Raw genomic sequence first — 17,985 nt, 5'->3', positions numbered from 1 at the left:
AGTTTGGTTTTGTTCTTGTTTTACCATGATTTTTAGAATGACAGAAAGAGACACTTAATTTCTCTGTCCTTAAGTTTCTAGTTTGTGAAATGACATTATTTTAGTGCGTGCCCTGAATTAATGTGTATAGACTAAATGTTTGAAAGGACCATAAATGTATGTGTGTGCTTTATACACATACATACACACATTGGGAGCCACTCCCCCAATCCTCTATCACACATTTGAAGTCTCCAAAAGAAAACTAAAAATCAATATTTTTAGTTATTTACAGGCTTCTTAGGAGAATCCTAAGGGCTTGGGTTTCTTGTGCTGTTATTCATAATCTCTCACTGGTATGCTTCCTATTAACAATCTGTCAGTAGACTCAATTAACTTTTCCCAAAGGTACTTACTGAGGTGATATAATAAGAACAATGGATATTAATCATTTCCCTCAAAATCCTGGAGCACATTCTTCCACAATGCATATGTGGTCCCAGAAAGCGTTAGGCTCTCCCACACTGGCAAGAGTGGGCTCAAATTTTCAGTACAGTGGTAATAAGACACTCATATAAAGGTTAGCTTCAGATACTTACTAGCTAGGTGATCCTGAACAAGTCACTTAATCTTTACCTCACTTCCTCAACTGTAAAATGGGAATAATTAGATTTCATACTATTGTTGTATATGAATCAAATGAAAATTTTATAATGTATTTAATATAGTTCCTCACACAAGGTAGATGCTTAACAAGTTTTTTTTCTTTTCCTTCTGCTTATTAATGTTTTTTGGCTTGAAAATTCTTTCTTAAATCCAAAACTACTATTCTTCTATTATAGAGAGCCAGAATTCTGGAGAAGTATACTTGAAATAAGCTGTTAACTCAGAGGAATTGATGAGACAATGGTAATCTAGTTTACATATATACTTAGTACTTAGCACGGTGATGTAATGGTTCTCTAAGTTTATATATATAGGCCCATCTGAAGGTCCCCCAGAAAGCTAGTCCGGCCCCAGGAAAAGGAGACAGACTGTGAAGGAGATAACAAAGACTTTGGACTTTATTCCTAACTATTCTTGTGGTGATTATTCTGAAGCCAAGGCCCATTCAGAGGACCTCCAGAAAGCTAGCCGGAACATTACATGCTATGATATAAAGAATCATGCTCCTTTCAGTTTATTTTCAGGCTTCTCAAGATTTTCATAGTATTACTGTGCTCCTGAATTTATACATTGTCTCCTAGAAATCCAGTTTCTGGGATTCTAGCCAGAATAATTGTCTGCTGTTACATAAGCAAAGGTATGAGATTTGGGAGTGAAAAGGGAGAGAGAAACCTTCTCCTTCCACACAAGAGCGATTCCTTTTCAGCATCTTGGTTCCAGCTCTGGGACTGGAATCCTTAGCTCTTGAACTCGGGAATCCACTTTTTCACCACTAGCCTGGTTCAACACTTGAAAGACTCACTGATTCACTGGTGAACAACTGAAATCTCTCTATTATTTAAAGCCTCTCAGAGATTATGGTTAGCTTACTTATTTAGCAAATCAGCTGTTTCTTTCTTGGCCCAATCAAAATAGTTTAAATTTCATAATGAGACCAATAGGTGTAAATCATCTTATTCATACACGTAAAGCTGCATTGTGTCTATTAACTGATTCAAATAAGCTATCTGGGCATTCTGTATTTATCTTAATTGAAATGGAGTTGAACCTCCCCCTTTATATATATAATGTATATATAATATATATATATATGAATATATATATATATATATATATATATCACATATACAGACATTCATTCTCCATATTCTTTTCCTCTTTGACTCTCCTCTTGAAAACTCTAAGTGAGGAAATTCAATATAAATCAGATTTCTGTTCTGCCTTGGGAAGTTGTAGAGGATTGCCTGGGTCTCTTGAGAGTAGTAGTAGTAGTAGTAGTAACTCTGTAACTCTTATTAGTTCCAACTTCAAGACCTCCATATTGGAAGTAGCATGTCGTACATGAGATAGAATATTAGAAGGTAGGTCCACATCACAGATGTGACACCTATTAATGGTGTGATATATTGAATCTGTTTCTTTATCCATAAAATGAGGAGATTGTATTAATTGCACTTAAGGTCTCTTACAATTCAAAATTTAAGATCCTGTGATCCTATATACATTATTTGTAGATGTTAGATAATACATTATATGTAGATATAATAGATAGATAGATAGATAGATAGATAGATAGATAGATAGATAGATAGATAAGGATAAAGATAGAGAGATAATGAGACTAACAGGTAGTCAGGAATAGAGTTATATTTGCAACCTATTAATTTCTGAATCATCATATTATAAGCCAATATAAAATAATAGTAAATAGGTATCTATTCACAACTGTGATCTTACATTTAAACTTATAATCTAAAATTGCATAAAGATATTCTGTTGTTTGTTCTGCATAAAACCATTGATTGATAGTTGTAAGGATTCTATTGTGTTGACATTATCCATGCATGAGAGAATGCTTTGAGAGCAGTGAATGATTTTAGCATCTCATTGAGATGATGTTGATGGATTATATGCTCAGTTGAAAGAAGTTATTTCTATATACAGCTAAAGATATTAAAAAAATTATATACATTCATGTCATGTCACTAGTGACTTTAATTACATGTAGAAAAAATTAAGTTTCTCACAATTATTTTTATCTCATGTCATAAAAATTTTAATAAAGAAAATAATTTCATTCTGTACAAATAATTGCATCCTATGTAATCCAGAGTTTGAAAACAGTGTATCTAATTAATTTATATTTTTTTCTAATTTAACTATAAAATAATAGATATTAAGCATTTAGAATTAAAGGGCATCTTGTGATTTGAAATTCTTGCTTGGTGTGTGTGCTTTTGTGTTTTAGTAAACAGATCAAATTAAAGGTGATGAGCTTATTCTTTATAAATAGTATCTGCAAAATTCAGAGTGCCTTAGATGAAAGGAACTATCCACAAATTACCCACAAAAATGCAGACTGGGTATTTAGTACTTGAACAAATTAATCTAAAACGATTGCCAGAGGCTAGATGAAGACTTTCTCATCAATATTCAATACCACTTCCTTGAATGGAAAGCAAAAGTAGGAATATGAGACAGCTGATGTACATTCTGATTCCCTGACACACAGATGTGAACAAAGAAGTTTGTTGGATTTTATTTTTTTGAACTATCCAGAAATAGACAGATTTTGGCTTGTGATAGAAAATTTCATAAAATACTTCTCCTATTATGGCATCTTAGATTGAGTGCTGAACTTGGGAGTCATGATGAATCTCACTTTGGACACTTACTAGCTGAGTATGCTTGGGCAAGTTTCTTAATGTCACACTGTCAATAAGTTTATTAAGTGTTAACAGGTATTTTTCTAATTGCTAGGATGTCCTGGCATAAATATAGTTTCTTCCTTAAGGAGTTCACATTCTCAGGGAGCAGTTAACATGAGTCTTACAGAAGGAAGATAGAGTATTTTGTGTGTCAGAAACAATAGACAGCCTGTTATAGCTAGATTGTAAAGTACAATGAGAAGAATATAGAATAAGAAGTTTAGAAAAATAAGAAGAGGGAAAATTGTGAAGGGCTTGGAAAGCCAAATAGAGAATTTTATATTGATCCTGGAGTCAATAGGGAACAACCAGAGTTTACTGAGTTGGAGGTAGGGATGGAGGTAATATGGTCAGACCTGTGCTTTAATAAAATCACTTTGGCAAATAGTGGAGGATAAACTGGAGTAAGGAAAAGACTGATGGCAGGGAGATCCATAAGTGGCTATTGAAATAGTCTTAATAGTCTTTTTTTCATGGGGTGATGAGGCCCTCTATCAGGGTGGGAGTTGTGTGAGTAAAGAGAAAGGAAAACATTGGAACCATGTTGTGAAGGTAGAAATGATAAACTTTGCAACAAATTGATGATGTGGGGTATATATAAGGTATGACTCAAAGATGACATCTGGGCTTACAACTTGGATGATTGGGAAGGTGGTGATGTCTGACCTTCATAATGACAGGAAAGAAAGATTTGCTTTGGCAAGAAGGACTGCCTACTTCTTCATGTGAGACCAAGGTGAAGGGGGGGTGATAGTAGGAAAAGACAGATTAGCAATGTGGAGAAAGTAAGGACACTTGGCAGATGGAATCAGTGTCTTTTGTTGAGTGTGAGAGTTAGAGTAAGTTTGACTTTGGAGAATCTTAATGAGGCCTTCACAAAATTTCTCTCCTTTTCCATCTTATGCATCAGATTTTAGTACATAAACTACAACTGGATGCCCTCTTTCCTTCTTGGCTTTGGATCATTATGAGCACTAGAAGGAGAGATGAGCAAGTGTCTCTTGAAAGAATTCTTTGAGGTGGATTCTTCAGATATCATTATCCCCATTTTACATAAAGACTACTGGTTTAATGACTTATAACTTTTGGAGATGAAATTAAAAGCTACCTCTGCTGATCAAACATTCCTTTTCTCATCAAGTGCTGCCTCATTGAATAGATCTATCAGAGCCCATATTCCAATGATATATAGCTTTTGAAAGTCTTTGAGTCATCTCCACATCGTGAGACATTGGAGTGGTAACTTTATAGAGGATTATCAATAATAATAATATATATATTCATATTAATCTCTTTTGGTTTCATTTTAAACTTGCCTTTGTATTTGCAGATCATATATAATTTATTTCCCAAAATCGAAATCTAATTCAACAATTAATTCTTACTACTTTTTTTTCCAAAACTATAAAGATAAAAGTTAACTTATGATAGCATTCACAAAAGAAGAACTACCATCTCCAGGCCATGACTTACTTAAGGTTACCATACAGTCCCAACACAGCCATTTAACATTCTAATAATATTGTCAGCTTTGTTCAGCCACCTTTGTTTATGCTAAATGTACAATTGACATTTACATTGCAAAAGGGCAAATTATCATGTGCTATTTTTATCAGAAACATACTATTGTGTGACATAATTATAAATCAACGTACTTAAAAGAAATTTTAGTGTTGAAATTAAACAAATACTTTGTTTAATAATATATTTTTGCTTTATACATGCATAAAAATCAACTTTGAGTCCTGGGGTAGAAATCTTGCACTAATCATAATCATACATTTACATATGCAAATTAAATAATTAAATTTAATCTAATTAAATAGCCTTCCCTCCATGATTTATTTTTTTATTGACAAAGTTTTAACCTTTTTGTGGATCATAATTTTTTAATAAATGCTAGCTGCTAAATATACTAATATTCTCAGGAAATAGAGATATGGACTTATTGTTGCAATAAATTTTTCAAGACTGCTCTGCTTTTTGAATAATTGTTTATTTTTTAAATAATTTCTCTTAATTTTTCCATGCTATCAGTTTGTCAGTTATCATTTATTGCTGTGATTAGTGTGACTGTTTATAGCATCATTCATTTCCATGCCCCATTTTCCCCCTTAAATTTATGATCTCTAATTTGTTATGGCTTTGAAAACTAGCTACCTAAGCTTGTTATAATTATTTGTAACATAATATGTAAACAAGTTTTGTGTGTGGTTTACAAGACTGTGTGAATAGATTGTATGAGCATTAGTGCAGGAACTTTGTGGTATTTGTTCTGGTTCAGAATATAGAGACCTTTTTTGCTCCTGAACCAATTCACAGCCACATTTCAAAAGGACAAAAATGACAGTGAGCAGAGTTCCTGATAGGTGAGGCACATATTTTTTTAAAAGGAAAAACCAGGAAGAAATTTACTTCAATTATGTTTATATTGCCCTTTAAATTAACATTAATTTTTACTTCAGTAGCTTTTTTTGATTTTAGGCACCAAGATTCATTTTTTCCTTTTCTGAACTACCTAGGATATTTAATTATGTTGCAGCAATTGTGACAGTTTTCTAAAATTCAATGAGGTTAACAGTCATGAAATCATTAGAACTGAAAAAGGAATATTGAAAGCTCATCTGGTTCATCTTCCTTTAAGCAGGATTGCATTATGTAGAAACAGAAGCAAATCTATTTTTAAAGACCTCAAAAGATGTTGTCAACCTTCCTTGGTAACTCATTCCAGTGTTTAACATCTGTCACTATCAGACAATCTTCCTTCTCTTGTGTCAGTCTTAATATTTCATGCTTCAGCTTATGGCCATTTCCTCATCTGTTCTCAGAGTAATGATCAGCTGGTTATCTTTTCTACAAGAAGCTTTCATAAGCTTTTGTACTTATTAAATCATTTGTATCACCTTGAGGTTTTTGTGTGTGTGTGTGTGTGTGTGTGTGTGTGTGTGTGTGTGTGTGTGTGTATACTGCTTGAATCTACCTTTTGCTGTTAAGTCTTCAATTGAATATTTAAAAGCTGATCAGGCAAGACTATAACAGAAAAATAATATCAATACATATCTTATTTTCTCTATATTTATCTAATTTGCTCAAATTAATGATGTATTACTGGCTAGATATGAGCATTTTATACAGTACATTTCTTGAAGTGTTCTTTAACCCTCTTGTTTTGTTTTTTGTAGCCACATCTGTAGTATTGATTTTTCCATAATGGATTTCATTTATATTAAAACAAATATGTATGTATATTTTATATCCAATTTTGTGATCATTTCAAAATTATTCTGCTATTTTTAAGGCTCTGTCCATGGCTGTCCCAATATTGATCTGTCTGGAAAGTCACTATTAATATGAATATCATTAGATTTGGTTCTATTATTTTTGTATTATGATCTTATGACATAAGTGACATATATATACACATAAGTAACAATAATAATAAGTGATGAATATCTGAACTCACCTAATAGTTGTAGAATCAGTTTTTTTAAGTTAGTAAATTCCCTTTGAAGTGATATGACACCTATAACAAATATTTGTTAAATGACTTCTGTGTGCAAAGCACTATGATATTCAATAGGACATATAAATTTTTAAAAAATGACACCTTGCTCTCAAGGAATATATAAGTCAGGTAGGACATAAATAATATAATAGGAACAAAGAAGATAAAAATTACTTCTCCATTTAGGAAGGATCATCTTCAGTTAGCAGGATTTTAGAAGGCCTTGTGGAGGAGATGGAGGGAAGAGATTAACCAAGCCAAGACTTGAAACAAAAAGAATTTTTTCGAACATGAGATTGACGAGAGAGTGTAATATAGACATGGATCTGGTGGATTGTGTGAATGTATGAAAGTAAAAATATATAGGTAGAAACAACTAGAAGTTTAATTTGATTGAAGCATAAGGCATTTTAAAATTGCATTTTGAAATGAGTGGAATATCATTTTTATGATGAATACAGAAGAATAGAAACTGTCAATAATATATATTTTCATTAAAAAATTAGTTTATGACCATCTCATGGAGTACTGAGAATGCCAATTCAATGTTTGTTTTTTTCCCTGAAGAATAAGGAACAGTTGGAGGTTTTTGAGACAGAGTAGTGATATAATCAAAGTTGTACATCAAGAAAATTATTTTGACTACTAAACAAAGAATGGATTAGAAAAGAGAGATTCTGAAGACGGGACATCAAATTAAAGGCCATGACAGTTTTCCAGGATGGAAGTAAAGAGTGGAGCGAAGGAGGGGAAAATTCGGAATAGAAGTGAGTACAAGGAATAATGTAGTAAAAAAAATCCATGCTTATGTACTGTCAAAAAAATTATAATTATAAAAATAAAAAAAAGTATGTTTTAAAAACTAAACATACTTACCTAAGACATGACTCCCTGAGAGTAGGATTTAAAGATTTCATGCTATGCCCAGAGGATATAGAGCACTTATTTAGAAGACAGAAGAACAATTATTTTGAAGGCAGAGTAGCTCCATTTTCATGGTGAGAAAAGAGTTAGCATTAGAAAGGAAAAAAGGGTATTAGTTGACATCCAAACCATGAAAAAAGCAACTCTCTGAATGAATATACTGAAGATCTTTTTCTCTAATAACTCCATGTAATTCATCCTATCCTGGATGTTCAAGATCCAGTTTATTAATCAGTATTCCAATAAAAACAAAATCAAAATGCTACCCTTTGCTTTTAACTCACTTAATAGGCCTACAGGGGATTAGGTTATGAATTCCTTGGTGATACAATCTGATATATCTCATTTTGGATTCTTGGTATTTAGCATAATGTTATATATGTTGGCATATATAAATCTTATCTAGTGTTAAATGCTGAGTGTTAATTGTACATATAATTCTGAAACAATTTGTTGTTTTCATTCTGTACAAAAGATATATTTTAATTTGATGTTTTGGTAAAGAATTAATTTAAAGAAATCAATTAAAATTTTCTTGATAAATGATTAGTACATATGATGTTTCATTTAAAAATTGTTGAAGTCATCTAAATGAAAATTCTTTTCAGCCATCTGCTATCACATGCAAATTAGATGAATTATTTCTTATATGAAATATCCCTCAAATATGTTGTCAGAAAATGTAATGATACATAATGATCCTTTATTCTTATATTTTCATACAGTGCATTTTCAATTGGCATATATCTAACTTAATTAACAAGTTGTGAATTAGGAGTTGTTGAGTTATTTGAGTACTTTCAAAAATCTTCCTAGTAGGATACTATTTCCCTTTTGCACATAATTCAATACCTGAAAAAACTTTTTTTGTAGTACCTGAGAGGTAGCACAGTTTTAAAAGACATCCTCAAAGCCAGGTAAACCAGTGTTCCAGGTCTGCCTCTGACAATTATTGGCCATGTGAACTCCAAGAAGTGTTACAGGCACCTCTCTAAGATTATAAGTTCCAGAGAAAACATCAGACTGTGTTCACAAGGGGATTCTCCTCACCTTAGAGTTCCCTCTACTAGTGAGATCACACCAGTCCCCATCCCTCTCCCTAGAGCGGTATAATTCTTGAAGCTTGGCAAGGATTTTGTACTAGGTAATAGTTGTAATAGGTTGTATTAGGTAATAGTTGGCACTCAAAATATAAAGACAGTGCCATAATGCAGCATACATAAAGAAGTTAACTTTTCCTTGATTCTAGCAGGGTCTACTCATTCCATTTATCCAAAGGCTAGAAACATTTTTGTCATTTCTCCTCTTCCCTTCTTCCTTAGTTTTATTTTAGTTTCAAGCATGATATGCTTCTTTTTCTATACTTTGCTTAATGTACAACTTCATATAAATGGCATTTATCAATCTAATGCCACACAATAAACATTGTTTGGTACTATGCTGGGAAGTAAGAGTATAAAAGCAAAATTTAAGAGCCTGGTCCTCAAGGAGCTTTAATTCTGTTACTAGATTCATGAGCTGTAACCTGGTCTCTGTCTAATCACAGCCCTATTTGAAATTCACCAGTCATACCCAGAGCATTTCTTAAGTTGATTAGTCACAACTTAGATGTCCCAGCCATTCTCCTTGGCCTTTTCTGGTGATAACCTTCTCAGCTCCTGACCCTTTCTAGTCAGTCACCTTGAAAGACAAGTTTCATGGGCTGCACCTCATTGTGGCCATAATTGAAATCTTTCTATTAAATCCTTAAAATTTATTGGCTGGAAGTTCTTCTGGTCACAATCAATCAAGACTTGCTAATCATAACTCCAAACCTTTCCTACCTATTGCTAAGGGCCCATTTGTCTCCCCAAGATCTTCTTATTATAAGATGGCCCTCACCTTTCCCAGAACTCTTCAGACTAACACAGTCCTAAGGCCTGCCTGACTCTAATCACTAAGCCTTGCTTCCCTCAAACCCTAAATTTCATGATTTATGAAATGATTCCTCAAAAAAATTCTTTAACATTAACTTTAACATTAACTTTAAAATTAACTGAATAAAATAAATTCTCATATCTATTTATGTAAAGAATACATATTTTAAAAAAAGAATTTCAGACTTCTAGCTTTTATATTGCTAATAGTTTCTTTAATTGGTTGATTGTTCAGAATAATATGATGCCACATTTGCTGTATTATTCTATATATTTTTTGAAATAGAAATACAAATTTATTTTGAGTGGATAAAGACACATATTTTCGATTATGCCAATATTTGTACATTTTTCTTTTTTCTTTTCGGGGGGGGAGAAGATAAATCAATTTCCTGAAAATAGCAAATTTCAATAAAGATTACTATAAAGAGCCAGAAAGTTGACATGGCACAATACAGAGAATTTTAGTCAGGAGACTTGTGTTCACAGGGACTTTTAGTTGTTTAAGTGGTGCCTTAGCTGCTCAGTTTATCTGATAAATAGGATTTATTTTTATATTATTGATTGATTGATTGTATTTTATAGTATATTTATTTTATCTATTTTATTTATTTATTTATATTTATAATTATAGTATCTATATCTATAGGCTCATTATTTGCAAAGTACTTAGCAGATCTTAAACCATTATATAAGCATGATTCTGTATTATGTATATGATGTGTTTTATATATATAATGTATTACACACACATATAAATAGCATTCTTTTTCTTATCAGAGAAGATTTGTATAAATTTAAAGAAATATGGACTAGTTTTATGTAAATTGTTTTAATTTGTAAATTCTAAAATAGGAATACCAGAATAAATGCCAGCTAAAAAAGTATACAATATAAGCATGAAAGATTGGTAGAGTGTTTTGAGGATTATTGAAGCAAAATCATTGCTATCATGTATATCACATGTCAAGTATACCCATATATACTGTCTACTTCTTTAGCCAGATCAACTCTCTCTGTTCATTGGAGAACTAAAAATATAATATTTTCTTAAATGATTTGACCATCTTTAGAAAAGGAGTAGGAAAATTTTATGTGCCTTGGTATCGACATCTGAATTAAAAAAAAATAAAAGATCAAAGATTTATTTAGTTTATTAATTTTACAACAAACTATAAATACTCTTGATCTATTGTTTTCTTTTTATTGGATTTTTTAGTTTATAGTCTATGTAATGTTATATTATATTACATATTGTATATGTTATTATATAAATTATATTACATATTATATAATTATATATTTATATGTTTTATATATATATTATATAAATACTGTGTATTTTGCCATCACTAAGTCTAAGAAATGGCTAAATTTGGCAACTTTCAACATTCATTTTAGCTTATTTAAATCCATTTAAAAATTTTCACAGTCATTAAAGGACATATATGACTAACATTAATTGTGTCCCTATTTATACTAGATAATTGTAACTACTATTTTATATAGTGCCCTAAGACTTATAGCATGCATAGCCTACATTTTCTCATTTCAGCCTCAATGAGTTCTAGTAGCGTGTAATTCTGTCAAACTCAAGCAGAAATAAGGGCCACTAAACTGTGCACAAGAATTATGTGGGATGCATATTGACTCTGAAAACTACATATTGATATATACAAAAAAAAAAAGCTAATGAAGAAAATAACTCATTAAAAATCAGAACTGAACAAATAGAAATGAATGATTCATTGAGACATCAAGAATCAGTCAAGCAAAACCAAAAAAAAAGAAAAAAATGTTACATATTTACTTGGAAAAACATCAGACCTGGAAAATAATCTAGGAGAGATAATATGAGGATTGTTGGACTTCCTGAAAATTATGATGAAAAAAAAGAGCCAAGACACTATTTTACAGGAAATCATCAAAGAGAACTGCCCAGATGTAATAGAATCAGAAGGCAAAATAGGGATTGAAAGAATTCATCGAACACCTTCTGAAAGAGACCCTAACTAAAAACTCCAAGAAATAGTGTGACTAAATTTCAGAACTACCAGACTAAGGAAAAAATATGACAAGCAGCCAAAAAAAAAAAATTCAAATACTGAGAAGCCACAATAAGGATCACTCAAGATCTAGCTGCTTCCACATTAAAGGATCAAAGGGCCTGGAATCTGATATTTTGAAAGATAAAAGAACTAGGAATGCATATAAGAATAAACTACCCAGCTAAGCAGAGCTAAGAAGATGGAAATTTAATGAAACAGGTGAATTCCATTTGTTTCTAATGAAAAAATCAGAACTAAACAAAAAATTTGACCTCCAACTTATAGGACTCAAGAGAAGCACAAAAAGGTAAAAAGAACTCTTGAGAACTGTATTTCTGTTATGGACATACATAAAGAATACATGTATAATTTGATTTTACTGATACAACATAAAAGGGGAAGTAAAAGTGCAAAGGAGATAATAGTATCAGAAAAAGGGAAAAGGGGAGGTAAAAAGAGGGAAATTACATCCCACGAAGAGGCAAAGGAAACCTATCATATCTGAAGGAATTTAGAGAGGGGGAGGAATGTTGTGTGAATCATACACTCATCAGATTTGGTTCAAAGAGAAAATAATAGACATATTTGGTTTACAGAGAAACTTCTCTCATCTCATTAAAAAGTGGGAGAGGAAAAGGAAAAGAGTAATAAGGGAAAGATATAAGAAAGGGGAAGGGATTCAAAGCAGCTGGGAGGGATTCTAAAGAGGGAGAGCTGCATGAGGCAAGTGGTGGCCATAAGTTTAATACTGGGCAGGGGATAAAGAGGGAAAGAAAAAGGAAAACATAATCTATAAGCTGGAAGGAAATACAGAATTAGTCATTTTAACAATAAATGTGAATGGGATGAACTCTCCCATAAAGCGGAAGTGGATAGCAGACTGGATCAAAAGCCAGAACCCTACAAAATGTTGTTTACAGGAAACACATTTAAAGCAGAGTGATACATACAGAGTAAAGGTAAAAGGCCGGAGCAGAATCTATTATGTTTCAGGTGAAGTAAAAAAAGCATTTGTAGCCATCCTTATCTCAGATCAAGCAAAAGCAAAAATTGATCTAATTAAAAGAGATAAGGAAGGAAACTATATCTTGCTAAAGGGAAGCATAGATAATGAAGCAATATCAATACTAAACATGTATGCACCAAGTAGTATAGCATCTAACTTCCTAAAGGAGAAGTTAAAAGAGTTGCAAGAAGAAATAGACAGCAAAACTAGGCATTGACCCACACTTAACACCATACATCAAGATAAGGTCAAAATGGGTTCCTGACCTAGGCATAAAGAAAGAGCTTATAAATAAATTGGAACATAGGATAGTTTACCTCTCAAACCTGTGAAGGAAGAAGGAATTTGTGACCAAAGAAGAAGTAGAGATAATTATTGATCATAAAATAGAAATTTTTGATTATCTCAAATTGTACAAATAAAACGAATGCAGACAAGATTAGAAGGGGAAACAATAAACTGGGAAAACATTTTTACAGTCAAAGGTTTTGACAAAGGTCTCATTTCCAAAATATATAGAAAATTGACTCTAATTTATGAGAAATCAAGCCATTCTCCAATTGATAAATGGTCAAAGGATATGAATAGACAATTTTCAGATGAAGAAATTGAAACTATTTCTAGCCATATGAAAAGTTGCTCCAGTCATTATTAATCAGAGAAATGCAAATTAACACAACTCTGAGATACCACTACACACCTCTCAAATTGGCTAGAATGACAGGAAAAGATAATGCTGAATGTTGGAGGGGTTGTGAGAAAACTGGGACACTGATGCATTGTTGGTGGAATTGTGAATACATCCAGCCATTCTGGAGAATTATTTGGAATTATGCTCAAAAAGTTATCAAACTGTGAATAACCTTTGATCCAGCAGTGTTAATACTGGGTTTATATCCCAAAGAGATCTTAAAGAAGGGAAAGAGACCTGCATGTGCAAAAATGTTTGTGTCAGCTCTTTTTGTAGTGGCCAGAAACTGGAAATTGAATAGATGTCCATCGATTGGAGAATGGCTGAATAAATTCTGGTATATGAATGTTATGGAATATTATTGTTCTGTAAAAAATGACCAGCAGGAGGATTTCAGAAAGGGCTGGAGAGACTTACATGAACTGATGCTGAATGAAATGAGCAGGACCAGGAGGTCATTATACACGGCAACAACAATACTATATGATGATCAATTCTGATGGACGGGGCTGTCTTCAACAATGAGGAGAATAAAATCAATTCCATTTGTTCATTAAATGAATAGAATCAGCTACACCCAGCGAAAGAACTCTGGGAAATGAGTGTGAATCACTATATAGTTCACTCTGTTTTTGTTCATTTGCATTTTTTATTTCCTTCTCAGGTTAATTTTACATTATTTCAAAGTCCGATTCTTCTTGTGCAGCAAAGTAACTGTATAGATATGTATACATATTGTATTTAACATATACTTTAACATATTTAATGTGTATTGGTCTACCTGCCATCTGGGGGAGGGGGTGGGGAGAGAAGGGGAAAAGTTGGAGCAGAAGGTTTTGCTGAAAAATTACTTATCCATATATCTTGTAAATAAAAAGCTATTTAAAAAAACAATGAGCATTAGAGGATGATTTTGATATTTGTTTCTAATATATTTTTCATCAAACTATTCAAATTAGAAGACCAATAAGAAAGAATTTAATTATGATTTTAAATTTTAGTCTTGAAGAGTGTGTGACTGCTAAAGAAAATCTGGAGGCAGACCTTTATAAGCGTTTTGTTCTGGTTCTGAATGAGAAGAAAGCAAAGATTAGAAGCTTACATAAATTGTTAAAACAAGCCCAACAACCAGAAAAGGATATACAAGATGAAAGGTATTTGATATTTATAATTGGATATTCCATTACTAGATGACAAATGTGTACATTTAAATTATATTTATTCAAACTTGTTAGTCTTCTTAACCTTTCAATAATATAATGTTCATAGCCTCAATCTAGTAAGTGTTACAGTTTTAGACTAGGATTTCAGAAGCAGGGATTTTGTTCTTGACTTTACTTTGGTTTTTCCATGTCTATCTAAAATGGACACTGATAAAATGGAGGCAACTAATTATTGCCACTTCACTCATAAAATAAGTATTTTATGATATTGTTTCTGAAATATTCTAAGATGTGGTTAATTAGCATACTACTTTTTTTCTTATCTCTTCTTCTATGAATATTATCACATTATTTATGTTGTTTTCAAGCAAAAAAATAACTTTTTCAAGCTGAGTTTTTTATGCTTAGTTTCTGTTCATCTTCAAGTTTTTGAGTTGTATGTATTTTTTTTTAAACCATGAGTCCAGTTTCTTTTTGCATTCTAGGGAACATATTCCCCCCATGTTCATGTTAAAGGGAATCCTCTGTAGAAGCTCAAACCAATGTACTGGAGGCTTTTCTTGGTTTCTTTTTAATATTTCATGAATACAGGATCAGTTAAACATTTCTTTAAAAAGATTCATGAATACCATTGCATCACTTGAGCTGTTCATCTATTTCACTCTTATACAAAAGACCTGCTTCCTTTAAAAATGTTTTTAATGTGAATATTAGTATTTCCCTTTGTAAATAACATAATATTTTAAAAACAATAATAAATACATATGACTTTTTCATTAGGTGGCAAAATCTCTTTAATAGGTGTCAAGTTTTGGCATATTGACCTAGTATAATAGCCAATGAGAAATGGATTAAAGAATTATTTATAGAGAATAATGGCAGAATAGCATCAAACCACTTTTTTTGTATGCTTTATTTTCATGGAGAAGCTTCATCTTAATGGAATTAATATTGATTTCCCCTTTTTTCCCCATAAAATTGCATTATCTAATGTACATATATGACTATAAAATTGGTTTATGTGTTTGTCTAATCTGAATTATGTTCCTGAGATCTTTTCTGAAGCTTTCAATATAAAATATATGTAACAATTCTGTTGTTTTAAAAATTCTAACTCAGGGTAGTTAGGTGAATGAATTTCAATGCCTCTTTCTTTGTTCCTAGGGAATCTGTAGATGATACCCAAAGCCAAAAGAAAAGAGAGGCAGCCTATGATGAAAGTACTGATGAGGAAAGTGAAAATTTACCTGTTCCTTCTAAAGCAGTTCCAGGTAAGAACAAAATTTATTTAACTTTTTGGATTGATTATTGTCTAATAAGCATTGTAGATACATCTTATTATAGTGCAAGGAAAATTGGCCTTAAGGCCCAGCAGGCCTAGGTTCAAGTTCTCCATCTGACACATTTTTGCTGCTTGACCTTGAGTGACATTTAACCTCTTAGGACTCTGAGCAGCTCTTGAAGACTCTAAATTACAAAATTATATGCTGATTTGCAAGTTGCAGAGAAGATGCTGATCTACTTTAGTAGGACTTCCTCAATCGGGGAGTACATTAGAAAAACCATGCACCCAGTCCCTATATCTATTAACATTAGTATTAACATTAGTATATTAAACAAGGAAAAAAAAACTTGATGATTGAAAATAAGTGTTTAAGTTAGAATTGGAAGTTCTATGTTTTAAGAATAAATTAGTACTTCTTAACTGGGAAAAAAAAATTACCTGAAATGAACACTAACCCACAAGTAGAATAAAATAAACAAATTTGAGCCCACATAAGCATATTGTTGACCAGTCAAAAGACATAAACTATAGCTCCATTGGGAAAAACTCTAGATGTGGGGTTTCTAAGGACCTGAGTTTGAGTCACCTGACTTTGTTTCTTACTAGCCATGAAACTCCCTTGAGTAGACCTCCTTCATGTAAGTGAGGTTGTTACATGTTACTGCTATCTTACTAAAGCTCAAGTCCCCAGTACTTTTGGAGATCTGAGATCATCTTGGGCCAGTTTGGATAACTTGAAATTTTGGGAAAAATCTCTAGTCATCATAGAACCATATGATATAGCTTCAAATATGTAAAAGAAATCAAATAAATTCTTGATTAATCAACTTGAATCCAAGATGAAGTAGTGTGCATTAATAGGGTATACATTAGATTCTGCATTACACCCCCCCCCCCAAATTTTCTCCAAATACTTCACAGGAATTAAATTTTTTTGCATTTTATGGTACAGGTTGTGCATATTTTATACTGGTACCTCATTTATATGCAAAATCTTTTATGACCAAATGTAATAAAAATCTCTCTAAGAAAAACAATTTGTGTTTCTTTCCATTTAAACCTTCAGAACACTGGTTTAATGCAATAGGTCTGACTCTCATTCTATCTTAAGAATATAATATCTCGGGGCAGCTAGGTGGTGCAGTGGATAGAGCACCAGCCTTGAATTCAGGAGGATCTGAGTTCAAATCTGAACTCAGACACTTAACACTTCCTAGCTGTGTGACCCTGGGCAAGTCACTTAACCCCAGCCTCCAAAAAAAAAAAAAAAAAAAGAACATAGCATCTCTCCCCGAAGTCAATGGAAATTTTTCTTGAAAAGGAAATATACAGGTATATATAAGGGCAATAGAATTAGGCTCTTTTATTTATGCAGACAGTTTATTTTAAAAAGTGACTCTTGTAAACTCAACTTTAAATTTGGCAAAACTTTTCAGAGTTTTCCACAATGTTTAATTTAAGAAGCATATTTTATTGTGCTCTATAATGCTGTTGCTTTTTTTTTTTTTTTTAAACTCAAATCTCTTTCAGGACATAAATTTGATCCATAGTTCTCTAATGCTAATATATTTACATTTAACTTATCAGAATGCTGTTCTGCAAGAATTTTTTAATGTAAAAAAATTAGGAGCATTTTTATTAGACATTTAATTGTCCTTTCCTTCTGGTTTTTATATAAAAAATTAGGAAGGTGAAGTTTGCCAAGAAGAAATGAAACACAGATACAAAATGCTTGAACTTGGTTTAAAAATAGATTTTTACAAAATACAAAGTAGGTCCTTTTTCAGTTTAGTAAATAAAGATGAACATTTTTTTTGAATAGACAGAATTTGTCTTTAAGTGACTAGCTAATATTTGAATCTTTCATATAGACTGTAAGTTACTTTGGGTTTTTTTATTTTCCTTCACAGTTAGGAAGTACAGTGGAGAGAAGAAAGGAGAGGAGAGAAAAGAGCAAAAAACTGAGAGGGAAGGGAATTAAAGGGGAAAGAAAATGACAGGAGAGGGGAGAAGAGAGAACTTAATGTATTCATTCTGTCTTTGTGTAAATCATTCTTCATTTTAGACTTGTGCAACCTAAAAGCAATGCTTACT

General features: G+C 32.0%; 1 protein-coding gene across 10 annotated transcripts in view; it reads left to right on the top strand.

The window, feature by feature from the left end:
• XRCC4 (X-ray repair cross complementing 4) overlaps positions 1 to 17,985 on the top strand; it is a 365,806-nt gene that overhangs the window by 194,713 nt on the left and 153,108 nt on the right. For 9 of the 10 annotated variants that reach the window (XM_074282159.1, XM_074282151.1, XM_074282154.1 and 6 more), the window contains 2 exons: positions 14,445 to 14,597; positions 15,771 to 15,877. In XM_074282159.1, coding sequence (XP_074138260.1) covers positions 14,445 to 14,597; positions 15,771 to 15,877 — 260 coding nt within the window. The remainder of the gene's footprint in view (positions 1 to 14,444; positions 14,598 to 15,770; positions 15,878 to 17,985) is intronic. The other variant, XM_074282158.1, reaches the window with a different exon arrangement.

This window comes from Sminthopsis crassicaudata, chromosome 1 (genome assembly GCF_048593235.1).
Source record: "Sminthopsis crassicaudata isolate SCR6 chromosome 1, ASM4859323v1, whole genome shotgun sequence".
Classification (NCBI taxonomy): Eukaryota; Metazoa; Chordata; class Mammalia; order Dasyuromorphia; family Dasyuridae; genus Sminthopsis; species Sminthopsis crassicaudata.
This window is presented reverse-complemented; position numbering and strand designations above follow the sequence as displayed.